The sequence below is a fragment of the Triturus cristatus genome, chromosome 12, assembly GCF_964204655.1.
Source record: "Triturus cristatus chromosome 12, aTriCri1.1, whole genome shotgun sequence".
Lineage (NCBI taxonomy): Eukaryota > Metazoa > Chordata > Amphibia > Caudata > Salamandridae > Triturus > Triturus cristatus.
In genome coordinates, this window is record NC_140595.1 from 126,393,090 (window position 1) to 126,412,932 (window position 19,843).

General features: G+C 45.4%; 1 protein-coding gene across 1 annotated transcript in view; it reads left to right on the forward strand.

Annotated features, from left to right (window-relative positions):
• Positions 1 to 808: 808 nt before the first annotated feature.
• The window catches only part of LOC146772862 (RNA-binding protein 8A), a 31,829-nt gene continuing 12,794 nt past the window's right edge, over positions 809 to 19,843 (forward strand). Inside the window, exons 1-3 of the mRNA XM_085637495.1 lie at positions 809 to 995; positions 6,394 to 6,453; positions 19,707 to 19,784. Coding sequence (XP_085493621.1) covers positions 929 to 995; positions 6,394 to 6,453; positions 19,707 to 19,784 — 205 coding nt within the window. The 5' untranslated portion in view covers positions 809 to 928. The remainder of the gene's footprint in view (positions 996 to 6,393; positions 6,454 to 19,706; positions 19,785 to 19,843) is intronic.

Below are 19,843 nucleotides of genomic sequence, written 5' to 3' on the forward strand. Positions count from 1 at the left end.
CTTCCAAAGACACTTTCAGAACTAATACTTTCATTCTCAGGCCCCTCTTGGAAGTTCGCTCTACTTTGTAAATTTGTATTTATTCCTGTACATTCCTCACCCCTGCGTGCTGTGTTGGATTTTGTGTTTGTGTACCCTTCATTTTTAGTCTCCTGTTTTTCTTTGTAATGTTCTATTTTGTACCACTTTTCTCTTGTAACGTAACTAGCTCTATTGTACAGCGCTCTCGCTCTCGCTTCGGGAAATGCCTGCGCTTTAGAAAAATGCACTAAATAAAATTAAAATAATTTTTTTTTTAAATAGCTGTGCTGGAAAACTTCCCTGGAATTTTTTTTCAAATGATGGCAACTATGAGGTATCAGAGCGCTTTACATGAGCACCAGTTGCGTTAGATAGACACATTCATTTCTTGTTAGGCACAAGGAAATTAAGCGATTTGTGCATAATCACAGGACGTTGAGCGTCCCTGCTGAGGATCGAACCTCCTTCCCCTGCTTCGAGGTAGATCGCTCTAGTCATCAGGCCACATCCTCCCTCGCATCCTTTCTTACGGTCCTTTACTAATACTACTACAAATGACCACGGCCCAATTGTTGATTACGAGTTCAACCTAATGACAGGCCGAATAATACATTCTAAAGTTGTTGCAAGCAGCAGGATGGTGCGGAATAAAACCAATTAAATAAGGAAGTTAGCGCTCTATTCTTCGTGTTTTTTAATCAGTCCTCGTGAACCTTTCTCTCATTGGTCTAGCCGCTCTTTCCTTTTCTTCCTTGGTTTTTACCTTCCGGTGTTAACTTAGTAGTTTCCGGGTTAAGCCCTTCGTCAGTTTCTACTAGTTTGCTGCAGCTTTCACACTTGTTTCTGTCGGTTCTTATTTGGGTCTGTGCAGTTACTTTTCAGGCGGCGGTTTTAACTTTGCCTGAAGATGGCTGACGTACTAGACCTTCACGAGGCGAGTGGCGAGGACTTTGCCATGGATGAGGATGGTGACGGTAAGTGAGGAAAACTAAGGAATTGCGTAGGTATTGTCCGGAATTCACTTAATTGTGTTAGGTATTTTCCTTCTCATCATTCATCGAAGATCACGTCCATCTCTATCCGGCGAGAGTATGTGGTCTTACGGCCAGAGCTGCCGACTTTGGAGCTGGGGAACCAGGTTCGAGCCTCGGCTCAACGGGCAAATCCCGGTGCCTACCAAAAACGAATGTGCCCTTGTGTAGCGTAACTGGTGGTCCAATATCTCCGGGTTCGAGTTTGCGTTTTATAAATCTGTAAAAAAAGAAATCTCCATTCATTCTCTTGGAGAGTTTCCTTGCGGCTCCCTCCTTGTCCAGTCCCTCCTTACTTTGAAGGGTGTAATTTTCCTATTCCTTGCTGCTGCCTTTTCCACTGCATTTTCTTTACTTCCCCCTGGTCTTTGACATCTTCCTTGACGCGTGGACTGGCTATTCATCCACGGGGGTGACTCCTGCCACTTGGCTTGCAGGGATTATCTATGTACACGGGATGGTGGCTTACTCCATGCGGGTTTTCAGTTATTTCCTACTCCGAGTCGGTGACTATATCCCTGTTCGGAGTGTTAAAACGCCTCGCTCGACACTTTTATTAAAGTAATGGAGATCACGTAGATACTTAACTCTCCGTGAAAAGGGTTCCTGACCCAATTTCATGTTATACGGAGACAAACTAACTGACATACCTCCACCCCTCTTACAGGGCGTCCCAACGCCCCCCCCCCCCTTACAATCAAGCTGATGGGTTGGCCTATGCTCCTGTTCCTCACTTTCGTTCCTCATAGGAGTGACCAGAAGCCCTCTAACCGCCCCCGCTACTTTCTTGCTGGTGACTTTGTGGCCTTGCTCCCATATCCATATTTCCCTTTACTTTTTGGTTGACTTGTCTTTCACAGATCCATTCCACTGTGGGTGCGCTGCTATACACACTCTTGCTTGTGTACTGATTTACATTCTGGAGTGAGGTGACCTACTGCCCGTGACCCCGATCCCTCGTGGGTTCACCTTCCATACAAAAATGTCACCTCCTAGTTGACCCTCCATCCACCCCACTCTCATTTCCTCTGTGTGCGACTTGCTCTCAGCTATCCCTTTCCCCCAGTCGTCCCCTCCCTCTTGACTTGCACTCAAACATCCACTTACTATGCTGGGTGACTTGACCCTACTCCATTCCCTTCCCTGCCTAGTGACTTTCCCTCAGCTATCCCTTCCCCCTGCTGGGTGGCTTGCCCTCATCCCTGCTGGGTGGCTTGCCCTCATCCCTTTGATTTTCCTGCCGGGTGGCTTGCCCTCATCCCTTTGATTTTCCTGCCGGGTGGCTTGCCCTCATCCCTTTGATTTTCCTGCCGGGTGGCTGCCCTCATCCCTTTGATTTTCCTGCCGGGTGGCTTGCCCTCATCCCTCTGATTTACCTGTCGGGTGACTTTCCCTGCCGTGTGATGTGCCCTCATCCCTCGCCTTTCCCTGCCAAGTGATGTGCCCTCATCCCTCACCTTTCCCTGCCAAGTGATGTGCCCTCATCCCTCGCCTTTCCCTGCCAAGTGATGTGCCCTCATCCCTCGCCTTTCCCTGCCAAGTGATGTGCCCTCACCCCTCCCCTTTCCCTGCCAGGTGACGTGCCCTCACCCCTCGCTTTTCCTTGCCGGGTGACGTGCCCTCACCCCTCGCTTTTCCTTGCCGGGTGACGTGCCCTCACCCCTCGCTTTTCCTTGCCGGGTGACCTGCCCTCACCCCTCGCTTTTCCTTGCCGGGTGACGTGCCCTCACCCCTCGCTTTTCCGTGCCGGGTGACGTGGCCTCACCCCTCGCCTTTCCCTGCCGGGTGACGTGCCCTCATCCCTCGCCTTTCCCTGCCGGGTGACGTGCCCTCATCCCTCGCCTTTCCCTGCCGGGTGACGTGCCCTCATCCCTCGCCTTTCCCTGCCGGGTGACGTGCCCTCATCCCTCGCCTTTCCCTGCCGGGTGACGTGCCCTCATCCCTCGCCTTTCCCTGCCGGGTGACGTGCCCTCATCCCTCGCCTTTCCCTGCCGGGTGACGTGCCCTCATCCCTCGCCTTTCCCTGCCGGGTGACGTGCCCTCATCCCTCTCCTTTCCCTGCCGGGTGACGTGCCCTCATCCCTCGCCTTTCCCTGCCGGGTGACGTGCCCTCATCCCTCGCCTTTCCCTGCCGGGTGACGTGCCCTCATCCCTCGCCTTTCCCTGCCGGGTGACGTGCCCTCATCCCTCGCCTTTCCCTGCCGGGTGACGTGCCCTCATCCCTCGCCTTTCCCTGCCGGGTGACGTGCCCTCATCCCTCGCCTTTCCCTGCCGGGTGACGTGCCCTCATCCCTCGCCTTTCCCTGCCGGGTGACGTGCCCTCATCCCTCGCCTTTCCCTGCCGGGTGACGTGCCCTCATCCCTCGCCTTTCCCTGCCGGGTGACGTGCCCTCATCCCTCGCCTTTCCCTGCCGGGTGACGTGCCCTCATCCCTCGCCTTTCCCTGCCGGGTGACGTGCCCTCATCCCTTCGGTTTTCCCTGCCGGGTGACGTGCCCTCATCCCTTCGGTTTTCCCTGCCGGGTGACGTGCCCTCATCCCTTCGGTTTTCCCTGCCGGGTGACGTGCCCTCATCCCTTCGGTTTTCCCTGCCGGGTGACGTGCCCTCATCCCTTCGGTTTTCCCTGCCGGGTGACGTGCCCTCATCCCTTCGCTTTCCCTGCTGGGTGACTTGCCCTCATCCCTTCGCTTTCCCTGCTGGGTGACTTGCCCTCATCCCTTCGCTTTCCCTGCTGGGTGACTTGCCCTCATCCCTTCGCTTTCCCTGCTGGGTGACTTGCCCTCATCCCTCTCCTTTCCCTGCTGGGTGACTTGCCCTCATCCCTCTCCTTTCCCTGCCGGGTGACGTGCCCTCATCCTTCGGTTTTCCCTGCCTGGTGACTTGCCCTCATCCCTTCGCTTTCCCTGCTGGGTGACTTTCCCTCATCCCTTCGCTTTCCCTGCTGGGTGACTTGCCCTCATCCCTTCGCTTTCCCTGCTGGGTGACTTGCCCTCATCCCTTCGCTTTCCCTGCTGGGTGACTTGCCCTCATCCCTCTGCTTTCCCTGCCGGGTGACTTGCCCTCATCCCTCTGCTTTCCCTGCCGGGTGACTTGCCCTCATCCCTCGGCTTTACCTGCCGGGTGACTTGCCCTCATCCCTCGGCTTTACCTGCCGGGTGACTTGCCCTCATCCCTCGGATTTCCCTGCCGGGTGACTTGCCCTCATCCCTCGGCTTTCCCTGCCGGGTGACTTGCCCTCATCCCTCGGCTTTCCCTGCCGGGTGACTTGCCCTCATCCCTCGGCTTTCCCTGCCGGGTGACTTGCCCTCATACCTCGGCTTTCCCTGCCGCGGGACATGCCCTCATGTAAATGTGGGTGTTCCTTGCCTTTCTCTGCCGGGTGACTTGCCCTCATCCTTCGGCTTTCCATGCCAGGTAATTGCCCTCATCCCTCGTCATTCCTTGCGGGTGAATTGCCTCTGCCGGTCAATCTGCTGCCTTGCCCTGCTGGCTGACGTGTCGACTGCACCCACCCGCTTTCAGGCCGACATGCTGGCCACCCCTTGCCCTGTCAAACTCCCACCCTGTGCCCTGCTGGCCAACGTGCCTTCTGTGGTTGACCTTTTCCCCTGCCGGTTACGCCCAACCTACTAATCCACTGTTGGTGAGACCTTTGTATAGCACAATCCCTGTTGAAATTCACCTGTGCAGTGAACAGTGGACTGGGGCTCTAAGGTTCAAGGTATTTTGTAGGGAGGCAGGTAAGACGAAGGGCACAGTTTCTTGAATTGATGAGTTTTTAGCTTCCTTCTGAATTTTATGAGTTTTGCAATAATTTGGGTGCCGGTGTGAATGCTCTTGCATATCTTTGGTGCATAGATTCAGAAGGTCTACATTCTATATATTTTATTTTTTTGCCTTTGTTGCTAATTTTCATAAAAAAAATGGTGATATACTGGTATGATGTAGCCTGCCTAAAGTGGCTAATTCCTGAAGATGATGTCCTGGAATAAGAGCCCATGTAAATTCTTGCATGTTGTGATTCGATTGAAATAAATCAAACTTCTGAGGTGTGCAGAAGCATGTACAATGCTGTTGAGGGGCACAGGTCGTTCGTTGAGTATTACAATAGATCCAGCCGTTGGCACTGATATTTGGAAGTCTATTTCTGGAAGAATGGTTTCACTTTTATCAGTAGGGAGAGCAGATATCATCCTGCTGTGCTTGCCTAGACAATGTTCGCCTTGAAGATGAGCTCTGTTCCGGGGGTGAATCAGTTATGACTGCTGATGAATAAAGCATTCTACATCATCAGTTAACCAAACTTTTCTGAGTTTGGAAGTGTTGATGAATAACACAACCTAAATGGCAGTGGTGCTGGGTTTAATGTATGTTCTTGATGACCACTTCTGCACTAGCTTGAAGAAGGATTTGAGTTAATGTCATCTTTTGAGGAGAATATGGGGTGGAGCCAAATGTAGTCTGCAGATTGATCTCCATGTCCGTGAGTAAGGCACAGGAAGGTATCGTTATTTGTCCTCTTTCCTTGCTGGGCGACCTGGCGTTCAACCCCTTTCTCTTTCCTTGCTAGGTGATCTGGCAATCAATTCTTCCTTTTTTTGCTGCTATGTGACTAGCCATTTGGCCTGTTCTCTACCCTACTGGTTGACATGCCATCCACCCTTGCCTTTTCCTGACGAGTGACCTGACTTTGCTTCACCCTTCACCGTTAGGGTAACCTGTGGTTCATGCTCGCCTGCACCTGCTAGATGACCTGCAGTCCCCCACCCTTCCTCTGCCACTTGATCTGGCACACATAACTTCCACTTTACATGCCAAATGATCTCCACTGCCACAGTTCATAATTTCTTGCCAGGTGACTTTCCCATCCTAAAATCAACCAGGTTCCCTTGCCACCTCGATTGTGGCGATCTTTGTGTAGGTGACCTGCCAACTGTCCCAACTGTGTAAATTTTTGGAGAACCTCCAAAGGTACCATGACATTCTATTTATTTAGATAACTCTTGGCCTTCATTTGAAAAAACCTCAATTGAAGATCATGTTACTTAATTGTTCACAGTTTGTTCCCAAAGTAACATAAAACATATTTTGGAGGGAAACACATCTTTGCCAATACTGGCTCAAAATGCTTCATTCCTTTGAAATAGCCAGGGCACTTCTCTGTGAAAAGGTCTTTTGAAAATTTGTTTTTGGTGGTGTTGAGTTTCAAATACCCATGCTTTTGTCTCTGGTTCAAGAGTGAAAGTTATTCAGGTAAGTATAACTGTTTTTTTTAATATACATTTTCTGTGTTTATAGTTCACTAATGATGTTTACGAAATACCTTCCTTAAATTTTACAGAAAGTATTCACAAGCTAAAGGAAAAAGCAAAGAAGAGGAAAGGAAGAGGCTTTGGTTCAGGTGAGAGTTGGTCCTTTCTTCTTCTATATCACCTTGCACTCATCGATTCCTTCTCCCCAACACGCATACACATTCAGGCTGTCTAATAAGGGACTAACCTATATTTTTGTATTTTTTCTTTTCGTCGAACTCTGTATTATTCCTAGCCCCATAAGAAAACGGATCTTTTTGGGAAAAATTAAAACCAGTTTCTGGTGACCCTCTCAGTGTCTTTTTGTTTTGGATAGGAGTGTTATGAATGAGACATACTTGTCGTATCTCTTATTTACAAGTGATTTATTTGGTGACCCATCCCAAGCTGCAGAAGTATTACACACATACACAATTGTTAATATTTTACAATAAGTTCACTGTTATGTACTGTTCTTCTACACATGTCATGTAAGAACTGCCATGATAATTACTTAGTCAATACAATTATTAGGTTGAATGTGACATCTCCAAGTCTAATACCTTACCATAGTAACAAATAGGTGGCTGCAACAATTATATATCTTTAGTTTCAACACTTATATGCTCTGCCATGTACAACTTACATCTTACTCGATGCAGTTAGTCCTGAATCAACCCACTCATTAGTCGATGATTCGCCTGTCAGCATCTCTAAAGCAATCCTCCTTTTCTACCATAGCCTATCCCACACCCTGGATCCTATAATACATTTTTTAAAACATGGTCATCTATGTAGAGAGTAGAGGCTCTGCTCTCATCTCCTGTACTCTTTACGCTATTAATGCCTTCTAGTTTCGGGAAGCACACCGAATCTTCTATCTGTTGTATCTTTTGTAGCTCGGTATCAGAGGTTCTATGCAATGCCAAGTTCACCTCTAGCCTATCTTATGATAAGTGCTGCAGAGTGTATAAAATCCCTATTCTGGCTTCCAAATGTGAGCATTAGAAAAATCTGCAGAAATGAACACATTTCGTTTTATACGTTTTGAGTATTTTTTATATATAAAGTGCTCCATTGACTGAAATAAGACCATCCGGATACAGTATTTATGTTGCATTTAATTGGTTTTTATTATGAGACATAAGTTTATTTTGCCAGTAGTGGTGGACATTCACATACCTATTGGAAATAGCCCATCCATTTTAGATGGTACAATGTCAAAAATCCTCACCAGGTCAAGTCTGAATATATGTGTGTGTATGTGATGGAACACGAACAAATTAAGAACCTCCTAGCGTTCATGCAAAAAACCCGAAAGGAGATGGTGCACCAGCAAAGAACCTTCAGACCAAACCGATTTCAAAACCTCCCTCAATACCACCAATCCAAAAAAAACAAGCATTGGCATAGCCAATAGGTCTCGCCTTTGGGACATTATAAGTGTTTAGCTATGCAACAGTTTATGTTGCACCAAGGATATTGTGTTGCATAATTGAATACTTATAAGGTCCCAAAGGTGAGACCTATTGGCTATGCCAATGCTTGTTCTTATTTGGCATTATGAATATTTCAACTCATGGAAAGCGTTGCGGAACAAGATACAAAATAAATGTACTGTCCAGGAACCTAAATGCTTCACAGATTTAGGTGTCCTTACCTGTAGCAGTCACGTTTCAGAGAAAAAAGAGAGCAGAGGTTTTTACTGTTTTAGTAATATTTTTATATGCAGCAGCTCTCCGCAAAATAGAATGTATGGGGCAATTTAGATAAGGATGGCATGAATCAACGCTCTTGTTGGGGTGCTCCAAATCTTGAAATTGCTTACAGTTTGGAGGCTGAGTTCGTAGCAAAGCACACTTAGCAGGATGTTTGTCTGCAGCTACGTTTCTTACGACATTAGCAACAAGAGAGTTTTGCATATCATAAAGTCAATATGTAAATAAAGCATATCCAAGGGAAAAACGAATTGCTGTGGGATGTTTCCATAAACTGTCCGGTTTGGGAATTGCTAGAAATAAACAGGTTCTGAATTATTTTGCTTATCCTTCTCTTTAGAAGAAGAGGCAGCATTAATACTTTGTTAAATGATATCACCTCTGCCATTTGTGCATTATAGTTACATGTGCACCTGGAAGTTATTGTAAGCCTTAAGGTACGCTGAGAGAAAGTCTGTTTTTGGAGACCGCTTCTATTTAGAGGCCTTCGATCCTTTTTGTCTCCGTTCAGGTGAAGCGCGCACGCACTACTGCTCTGTTGAAAGGTGTTTACTTTAGAAGAGGCGCACATCCCCCCCAGTAGGGAAGATTGCAAGACTAGAGTGGTTCAATAAATATTGTCTCAAACAAAATCGCATTATGCATTTTTTCCAGACATGCATGATTTTTTAAATGTTTAATTGGGAAAGTTTGAAAATTCAATGCAGCTTAATGCACCCACTGCAAAGCAGATACATTAAACACTAAATTCCAATCCACCCTACAATATATATATTTTCTACTCCTTAAACAGGGAAATGTTTATAAGAAACTCCAAAATGTCTATTAGTACGATTACTTTTGAGAGAGTAGAAACCGAAAAGCAGCATTCAGAGCAGAACTTCAGGATGGCTGTTCGTATAAGTGCAAATGCGTGTTTGTGCATTTCAAAAGGTTAATTAGCATGACAAGAGACTTGTCCCTGAAAACCCCCAGAAGACGGCGAAAGACAGGAAAAGCTTCCTGGAGGGGGGATGGGCCCTTTTGCAACAGAGCACACCTTGCTAAACTTGGTCTACAGAGCAGCAGCATGGCATATAACTTGTTTGCCATGAGGGGCCCAACATCTAAACAGAGACTCTTCGTGATTATCGCTCAACCTCACTACAAAATTACGGTTACAAAAACAAAGTGAAATAACATTTTCAGGCGCCATACAAAATTAAAAGTGTGTGCCTACAATTACTCTGTTACTTATTGCATTCCAAACAAAACTATTCCCGAGCTGTACATGTGGCAGAGTGTGCGCTCTGTGAAAAGTTTGAAGGTGGAATATGTTAGGAGGTATTTGGATTCCTTTTTAGGTCTCGGGACCATCCGGTCTGCCGAAGGCAGAACCGGAAGTCGAGAGATTTAATGTTTAGGTCTCGGGACCATCCGGTCTGCCGAAGGCAGAACCGAAGTCGAGAGATTTAATGTTTTGGAGAAGAGGGGCTTGAACCCGCCCCTCTTCTCCCCTGTTCTCCATTGGCTGGCCTCTTCAATGCTGGCCAGCCATTGGAGAAGAGGTCCCGTTACTCCGATCATGCCCCGTCCTTTTCGGATCGGGGGGCTGGAGGAGATAACAGCAAAACACGCCCCCGAATCCGAAAAGGACGCTGCATTTCTCCGAGGCATTTCTGCTCTGCCTCGGAGAAAGGCGGTGGTGTCTTCCGGTGCCCTCGGCTTGTTCCTCTTTACTTGTTTTTCACTGTACGAGTGCTGCCTTGCCTAAAAAAACACGGCCAGAGTCCCAGACCCTGTAGCATTTTAGAACGAACAAGTAAACGGATCCCCATTGTCTTGTCCTTACCTTTACTGGGGAAAAGCACGGACTATTTCTGAACAATTCATGTAATCCAGGTCAGTTATTTAGCGTCCGTTTATATTTCACGTTTTACTAATCTTGCACTCTTAGTATTCGCTGTTCCCACTAATGTTTCTGTAAATTTTATTTTCCTCTGGCATTACTGTTGAAATGAGCCTCCGAGAGCGCGCTCTGGTGTTCAGACTCGAGGCAGTGCGAGTTTCGTGCAGTGTCCCTCAGTTGGTCAAAAAGTTGTTCAGAATATAGGGACATCCAATTCTCGGCTTTTTTAGAGTACATTCATCCATTTGCAAAGCACTGTCCAGGCTTGTTATAGGTGCATGTCTTGTGTTGCATCTAGATTCATTTACGCTGCGTAAGAACTGGTAGGGTGCCACATTATGCACGCAGCAGTCAGCAGACTGTTTGGGATGTGTACGTGACGAACCATCAAGCTCTTGCCCTGCAGAGGGACCAGAATCTAAAGCAGATGGGAATGGACCAGGAGATTTGAAAGCGCCAGCGTAATATGGTATTGTTGCGCTCACTGTCCCGCCATCATACGAAAATGCAGGGACACGAGTAACGCAACCCCAAATTAAATATTGGAAGAGAACCGTTTGACGGTGCTGTAGCACTGCGGTTCCTAATCTTGGTTTGTGAATATCCACCGAATTACGTTTGAAAGTAAGGTGCGCCGCCTAAGCAATTTCTTCTATCGACTTCAAAACCCTGCATAAAAAATGAACATGTAAACTATCAATCCAGCCTAGCCGTTCTGTGGCAAGGTCAGACAAAGTAACTTCTAGACCTCTTCGGTACACAAAGCCAAACCAGCCTTCCCCCAGTTGATGCAACCTGAAAATTCCTCCTGTTTAAATCGCACGGGGGGGGGGAATGTGATCCACAACCACCTCTTTATCTTTGTGGCCTAACCCGGAATTAATCTCCAGGAATTCAGTTAAGTTTATTTGGCAGCCCTGCGGCAGAATATTAGGCCTGAGAAATGTAGTTTCTTCTGTAGGTTATATGGGTGGATCAGAAGGGGGTTGAAGGCCCTTAAGTCTTAGCTGCCGCTTAAATTCACAACCTGTTCGAACTGCAGAATTAGCCCCGGGTAGTCTACGGCTAAATCCGTGGAGCAAAGCAAAATAAAAGCTCAGTCGAGGCGCTACATTTCCCCACACAACGCGCCCGTCACCCAAAAACATTCATAAACTATGCAAAGATCAGTCACCGAAAAAGTAGTATTGTAGGAGGGGCATCTTGTAAATGCTCAGGGCAATTCATCTTTGCCTAGAAAAGGGACCAATTGTTCGCAACGATACCCCCTACGATGGCTTGGTAAATGTTTCAGGGAAGTGAATCCAATTTGGTAAATAACGTTAGTGGTATTTTTCCCGCTGTCTCCATTTTCCCCTGTCTCTTCATGGGTCTCTAAATGTTAAGACCTGTGAAGTGCTCGGGTGCGGCTTTGTGTCTGCCCGGGAAGCGGTCTCATCCCGGGCTGCCACACACGACGGGGGGGGGGCTGAAGCCCTTTGAGTTCAATGGGTGTTGCGCGCCTGATCACAGGTAAATGCGGGACAGAACGGGGTTGTTGAGCAGGGCCGGGCTGGCTTGCCCGGGCATCGGGCGTTTCCTGTAGCAAAAGTGCTTCACAGTTAACCTCCCCCATGACCCTCCAGCTGGTCCGACATAATTGCCAGGCCTACTTTGGGGTTCCAGTTCGGCCCTGTTGTTGAGTATCCTACCCAGGGCTTTAAGTGGGATAAAAAAAAATGGGTGGGGGGCGGTGTTGCGCGGGGTCTATACGACTTGTATTTTGCTGTCTCTTTTGTCATTGCATCCAGGCATAATGATGCAACAAGTAACATGATACCTACAACAAGTTAGAACTATTGGCTTTGTCAATCGTTGTTAGTTGCATAAGATAAATTAGCAGTAACTGTGGCTTGTATATAATATTGAAAAAGCATCCACTTGAAGCCCTAGTGACACCACGACAATGTTACTGCTCCTGAGTTTCAAAAAGAGACAACAATATAATCATGCAGTGGCTGAACTCGACAGATTAAGAAATATATCCCAAATTATATAGAACAGTCGGTAGACGCATGCCTCTACAGTGTTCTCTTATATTTTGAAACCAGAATTGGTCAAGTTCGTATCCTTTCAAAGTTCCCTTTTCAAACAATCATTATCCACGCCAAGTCTGGCCCTGGCACGGCAGTGCGATTTTTGTTTAGTATTAATAACATTTGACACTTCAGACAGCAGTTTCAGCAGAGAGGACAAATAAGGAATGGGCATGGAATCCAAATACTAATCATGCATATTAGTCTGGGCCACTGGCATTTTGCGATGCTGCAGCAGTTTTCCTCATAATTATGGATTTGCCAAACTTCCCAAATAATGCTCGCATAATAAATCTCGCTTTTCAGAGTGATTAAGCTATTGACATTGTAAATAACAATGCCGTTTCTTTAAATGTTTTAAAAACATAAACAAAAATAATGTCATGAGCAATGCCAATAGCTCCAACTTTAACAATGCCGAGACCGTTGCATTGTAAATGCTTGTTTATATTTTTAACTAGTTATTCTTCTCGAGACAAAATTGACTAGCTATGTTGGAAAAAGCACACAATAAAGTACCCTTTCATTTCTGAAAAAAGTTGCTCTTACTGAACAAAAGCGTGGCGAAAATAAAATGAGCGTAATACAAAGGCAAATGGGGAAGAAAGAGAGAAGACGAATGGAGACAAGGAGGAAAAGGGAATCGCAGAAATAATACATTGAGAGGAATAAGAGGAGGAGGGAGGTGGAAGACCAGGAGAATCAGGGCTATCACATAGGGGAGACCATGAAAAATAGGATCAGCTGAAAGAGGTATGAGCAAAATCGAAAAGAAAGTAGCAGCTTCAGTAAACACGCAGTGCTGGCAAGCAAATCTCTGGGCAGAAAGGTAGGAAAAGCAAGAGCTTCTGAAGGAAATAGAGATACGGGGACTAACGAGGGTAAAGAGAATGTCTCCGTGTGCCTTGTGCTCGGCTGGCGCCTCGGGCATGTTTACTGCGGGATCACATGGGAATGCAAAGCCATTAATCAAGCAGGATGGCTCTGTCTCCCTTCACGCCCAGGGAGGAGGGAGATGCGAGCAGAGCATCAAAGGGCTGGGTGAGAAGGGAGGGGGGAATGCAAGGAGCAGCTGTGCACGTGCACGCCATTGTGCACTCAAGCTCTATGCCAGCAAAACCATGTGGGTAGCACTTTTGAAAACCCACTTACAAAATGTCTCAAAGAGACAGCTTTCGCTGTCTTAGCGAGACCTAAAAAAGGGCGTAAAGAAGAGTCCTGGCCGACCGCAAGCTCCAATCACAGCAAGGAGCTCTTCCACATCAGGGGGTTCTCCCACCCATCAGCTACTGAAAACATCACACCCTCACATGAACTCTGCGACTCCCTGACGGGCTTCCTCCACAACAAGTGGCCCTCCGAATTAGGACCCCCCCACACACACCGACTAGCCACGCCAGCAACCATGACATCATCCTAGACAATACGCTAACCATGACAAAACAGATCAACACTGCCTCTCCCTCCTGCTTCTTCACCCTTTGCATGCTCCTCAAGATTTTCAAGAGAGTCAACATTGGCTCTGGACGCACCTTCACACAAGCCCTGATCTCCAGCCGACTGGACTACAGCAGCGTATTCTATGCAGGTATCGCCCCACAACTCCGCAAGAGGCTACACACAATACAGAACTCTGCAGCAAAGCTCATCCTTGACTTCCCCTAGCGAACCCACGTCACCCTCACCTCAAGTAGCTCTGCTGGCTCCCTGTGCACGAAAGATGCCAGTTTAAGATATTGATCCTCACCTTAAAAGCCGTCCACAACCTAGGGCCAGAGTACAACATCTACCACCAACTTAATTTCCACCTCCCATCCAAACACCTACACTGTGCATCCCTTTTCCTCACCCACCTTTCCGCTTGTAACAAGCTCCCATTTCACCTACGGACCTAATCTTCCTTGCTGGAATTCAGAAGAGGACTCAAGATCTGGTTATTCGAATTACCCCCGACCAGCAGCAGCTGGTGATTAGCCACGCTTTACAAATCCACCTATATATATCTCTTTTTGACAAAGACCGTGCTGTCGAAACGCATCAAGTCCTTAAATACAACTCCAAAATTGAAATCCTGAGTGCGACTCTTCTTGCGATCTGGCAGCTCGAGATATTCACAAATATATATATATATCCAGCAAACTGCTCCCTGCAGTTCTTCCGACCTCTCCACCATATGTGGTTGTTGCGAGACAAGACTGGCGCGGGGCCCATGTAATAATGTGTAAAGTTACTTATGCCGCGGCTCAAGAAGACACCCAAACTCCAGGAGATTTTCATAATAGATCAGATGCAGCATCTGAACTTGATTCTGAGGTCACAAGTTCTTGTTGCCTCAGGGAATCCGTACATGTTGCCTCAGGGAATCCGTACATCTGAATTCTCTCCGTGCTGCATCATATTTCTTCCCAAATGTAAGGACATGGCCAGTCGCATAATCATTCTTGTCCCGAATTAATTTCCACCTCCCTTTTTTAATTTTTTTAAAATTTAATCCGCTCTTCATATTTGGATAGTCGCCCTTCCATCTCTTTCAGAAAATTCTGAACTTCTTCCTGCATAGGGTGCTTGTCTAGAGATTCCTTCAACTTTTTAATCTGCTTTAACACTTGTTCCAATTCCACGGCTGCATATTTCTACAATAGCCAAAGCATCTTTTTGCATGTTGATGCCGTCAGAAGTGACCAGTCCTCGAGTACTTTAAGGCTAGGATTCTGGTAGGTAGGAGCAATGAGGATACACATACCTTGGCACTCTACCTACCTCAATATAGTTGTCGAGTGAAATAACCTCCCAGCTTCTGTTAAGTTCTTTATTACACAGCCTCTCATAGAGAAACAAACCTTGTTTCAGTGTTCTCGCTCCATCAGAGAAACCCGTAGCCCCTCCTGCTGTATTCGATTCCAGGCGAGTGTCCTTCTCATCAAACAGAATCCTGGCCACACCCAACCTCTTTCGTATAACCTCACCCATTGTTAAGCAAGCAAACTCCTTGAAGATAGGTGAAGCAAAAGTTAAGTGAGAAAATCATTTCTCACCGTCTGCCATTAACCAATGACTAGGCGAATATTTTGATAATTATTCACATATAAATTCAGTGTACATTACTCTGATCTTGTATTTATATGGCAGTGGCCAGCAAATATGAAATTGGTTCCCTCCTTATTTGTGAATTTAATTCCGGCATTGCATGTTGCAGAGGTAAGTATAATCATAAGCGCGTAGAAAACTAATATGTACTTAACAACACGTGTGTTTAAATTGGACAAAGAAACCTGAAGGGAAGCGGTATGATTGAATTTGATCCACAAAGTAATCGTTCTCCTTTTTAATTTTTTTTTTTTTTTTACTGTATATATGTAAACATGCTTAAACTAATTAGTTTTCCTCTTGATAATACACATGTGTGGAGTGAGTTCCCACAAGTCTTTTGTCTCTGTTTGATTTATGTCACTGATCTGTGGTTATGGAAAATGGGGCACTTTCATTATTGTTAAAATGGCTTTGACAAAGACCGGACAGGTCGAAACGCGCCGCCGAGTTGAATCTTTTCATGACAATCTCCTGGAGTGCAGGCGTCTTCTTGCGCTGCGGCATGAGTAACTTTACGTATATATATAATATTCAAAAATAAAGGTTACAGGGACGTTATAGTTGGGCTCAGATTTAACTCGTACCAAACCATAGAAATTCAGCAGCTATAGTTAGCTGAGCATAACTATAACTTATGCCCCTGCAATGCACGGCTTATGACCTCACATATTACATCATTCATGACCTGGTCAATGACATCACTGATTAAATCATCCAGTGATTGTGAGTGTTTTCTAAAAGTTTGAGTGTTAAACGTATATACTAAGGCATCACAAAAGTTAATTTACTCTGTGTACTACTGAGTGATTCAATCTTAAAACATACATTATGTGAGTGTCTGTGTATCTCCGTGTTTGGGTTGCTGTGTCAGTGGCTGTAAATGGTGAATGAGAGGGTGCATGAGTTGCTGTATGGGCGAGTGAGCAGGGACATTAGTGTCTGTATGGATGACTGAGGGTACGTGAGTCGCTGTATGGGTGTGGGAGTAGCTATATGGGTAAGTGAGTGGGTGTGCGAGTGCCTGTATGGGTGAGTGAGTGGGAGAGAGGCCTGATGGGAGACTAAGTGGTTGTCTCACTGACTATTTAGGTGACTGAGTACATGTGTTACTAACTGTAGGAGTAAGTGAGTGGGTGTGTGAGTATCTGTGTGGGTGAGTGCCTGTACGAGTGAGTCTGTGTGAGTAGCCCACTTTTATGGGTTTGTGAGTGGGTATGTGAGTGTGTGGGTGTATGGAATGCTGCATGGTGTGTAAGATAGTAATTTCAGTTGAGATGTCATCAGTGATTTAATATGTGAGGTCATAAGCAGTCCATTGTGGGGGCGGAAGTTATAGTTAGCACAGGTAACTATGAATGCTGAATTTCTATGGTTTCTGACCATAGGCCTTGAAGCCTAAGGATAGGAATTCACTGTAGTAGAAAAGAGATTTCCCTGATGAATATTTGATAAAGCCCTAGTAACAGATGCAGAATTGTCAGATTCAGAAAGCGGATTTTTTTTTTTATTGCATGTGGTCTGGGATGCTCTCCCATCTGCACCACAATAATCAACGCATCCCTAAAACAAGGTTCCATACCAGACTATCCAAAATCAGGCCAAGTCATACCCATTGTAAAGGCTGTGCCGGACAATTTCAGTCCTATATCCAATATCCCACTTCTAGCGAAAGTGGTTGAAAAATAAGTGCATCAACAACTCTGCCAACACATCACTAAATGTAATCTTCTTGATGAATGTCAGACGGGCTTCAGGTCAAATCACAGTACTGAGACCACAATCCTCCATAGTGTGGATGACGCCCTACAAGCGCTAGACCAAGACAAAACCTGTCTCTTAATTCTTCTGGACCTATCATCAGCGTTTTGAGACAGTTCACCATGCGAATTTACTAGACCGACTCCAAAACAGGATGGGTTTAGGAGGAACAGTTTTTGAATGGTTTAAATTCTTCCTGCGGAACCGCTCTCAAAGAGTATTAGTTAATAGAAACCTATATCCTCTTTCCCTGATTACGATCGGAGTTCCGCAAGGCTCAACACTCTCTGCTACTTTTTTCAACCTATAACTGGAACCTCTATCGGTGATCCTGTTTAGAGCTAACATTTCTTTCCTTATGTAAGCAGATGACAAGCAAATCTACATCAAAATCTCATCCCTTGAGGAGGTCAAGATAATGAATAAGGCGCTAAAGCTGACTATGCAATGGTTAGCCAGTAATCAACTCAAACGTAATGAGCAAAAAACTAATTCTTACTAATATCCCCTCCTAAAAATTCCACTGACATTTTAGAATGGACCAAGTCCATCACAGTGCTGAACTGCACCCCGATCCTAGTGGACTCAGCCAAATTACTTGGAGTCACGCTGGACAAGAATCTTAATATGCGGTCCCTCATAAACACTGTCGCCAAAAAGGCCAGGTTTCACCTGAGCTACCTAAGAAGACTCAAACCATTACTAGATAACTTGGACCTTAAAATGGCAGGGCAGGCATTGGTCCTCTCCAGGATAGAATGCGGTTGTACAACTCTCTTAGGATTGCCCAAAATCTCCACTGCTTCCCTAAATGCCTGTCTCAACGCAGCCGCAAGACTCTTAACAGGGTCAAAAATATTCGTCCATTACTCCACACCTGAAGGCACTGAATTGGCTTCCCTACGAAGCCAAAATCCAACTCAAACTGTCCTGTATCACACACAAATCGCTACATGCTAAGACTCCTTCGTACCTAGCCAAGAAAATAGTGTTATCCGGAGGAGGCAGGCACTCCCGTAGCGCCAGGGACCTGGTGCTGAAACCATCTTTCTTCCGGAAGAGGAAAACCTACAACAGAGCTTTCTCCGGAGCTGCACCTAAAGTTGAACATGCTGCCGTACACATTAGAAGAATCCCAAACTTGTCAAGATTTTAGAAGTAAGGCAAGATTTTTCTAATGGGCAAATTCCTGCTATAACACTTCACCCAGAGCAATCACCGAACTGCGGCCTAGCTTACTCATTAACTCTCGTCGGGGCATAACCTCGGCTCGCAAATCTTTGCATACTCAACTTAATGGCCTATGTCCCCCCTCCCTGAGAGGCTGACCACTGTTCGGCCTGCTTTACCCAATTTGCTATTTGTAAATTATTCTCTCTTGTATGTTGTCTAGGATGGTGCAAAATGTGTACTTCAGTGTAACCTTAGGGGGCAGATGTTGAGGTAGTCACCTTTGTTCTGCTCCTGCTCTGTGTTTTGCCTCTGTTTCTCCCTCTGACGTTAGTTGTGATTGCTTGCTCTTTTCCACTGAAAGTTGTTTCTTCCCTGTGAAGTGCTCTGATATCCTAATCAGGTCACGTTCGTGCTCTATAAAACTCTAAATAAAAAAAATAAAAAATGTCATGTAATAAACTTAGTAACTTAGTCCTCTGCATAACTCAAACCTATAAACGGATAGTTGAAGTTTTGTTGGCCGGTAAGCCTAAGTATGCAAGGGTTTGCCAATGAGCTAAGCCTCTTTGGAGGGACAAAAGCACAACAAATTTGGTTATAAATAAAGATTAAATGGAAGGATTAAACCAATCTTCAGATAAATTCTGATGCTTTGACCTAAGCTGTGACTGCAACTTGCAAGCGTTAATTCAGCGCTAATTGAAAAAATGCTGCAATTTGCCAAGGGTGTGGTTTAGAACACTCCACATATGTACATAAATGAAACCAGTGTCCTAGGTTCCTAGACCATGGAATATGGGTCCATATGATATGAACCTGTCCGTGCTTCAGGAATAGTGATGAATGGTCGTTTTATAGACTTAACTGTTTAGGTGAACACCTGAATCTAAATGCAGTTTTAGGATTATTGGGAATTTCAGTGCATCTAGGAATGTCACCATTTGTAAATTGCAGGTGATGGTTAATTTCCATGTGTATACCGGATTCATAATTTACAGCAAGTTGGAAGCGAAAGGCCACCCCATAACTACACACACACTTTCAATACTGGGTTAAAACAAAAAAAGTACTTTAAACGAATAAATGTGCCTCAAAGGCCTAGCAAAGGCCTAGAAAAAAGGATGATTGCTCGACCTTTATTTACCAGCACAGGACTCTTCTTACTAATCAATTCTCTGTTGTTGCCAATATAGTTTATACTTTAGCAGTCAAGACTCACTGATGAGTATGTATTCCAGTTTTCATCATATTGATTTTCTCCTTTGTTTTAATTTATCAGTTCTGACTATATTTCCAAGTCACTGAAAAAAAATAACAAAATCCTATTTAAAGCCCCCAAGCCAAACTATTTAGAAGCTTATTTTTGCATGTCGGTCAACAATAACCTTTAAAAATGTTTCAAATGTAATCTACATTAGTGTGTGTTCTATATCAGATACACTGCAAATGTAATTCCTTTACTTGGTCAACGTGCTGGTGTGCAGTTGCGCCGCTTATTTTGTAAATGCACACCTAACAGTATATTTTATGCAAAGTTGTAATCAACCAAGAGTAACTCTGAGATTGTAGCATTTCCAGATATTCTTTTCCTAGCATGTACAAAACAATCAACTGCATACCATGTACACGTATTATAACAGATATATTTTCTCCTTGTTCAGAGGAAGGATCAAGGGCAAGAGTGCGTGAAGATTATGATAGTGTGGAACAAGATGGAGATGAACCTGGTCCACAAAGATGTAAGTAGCCAACCACGACTCCGTTAAAGTGTTTGTAGCATATAGCTGCAATGACCTAG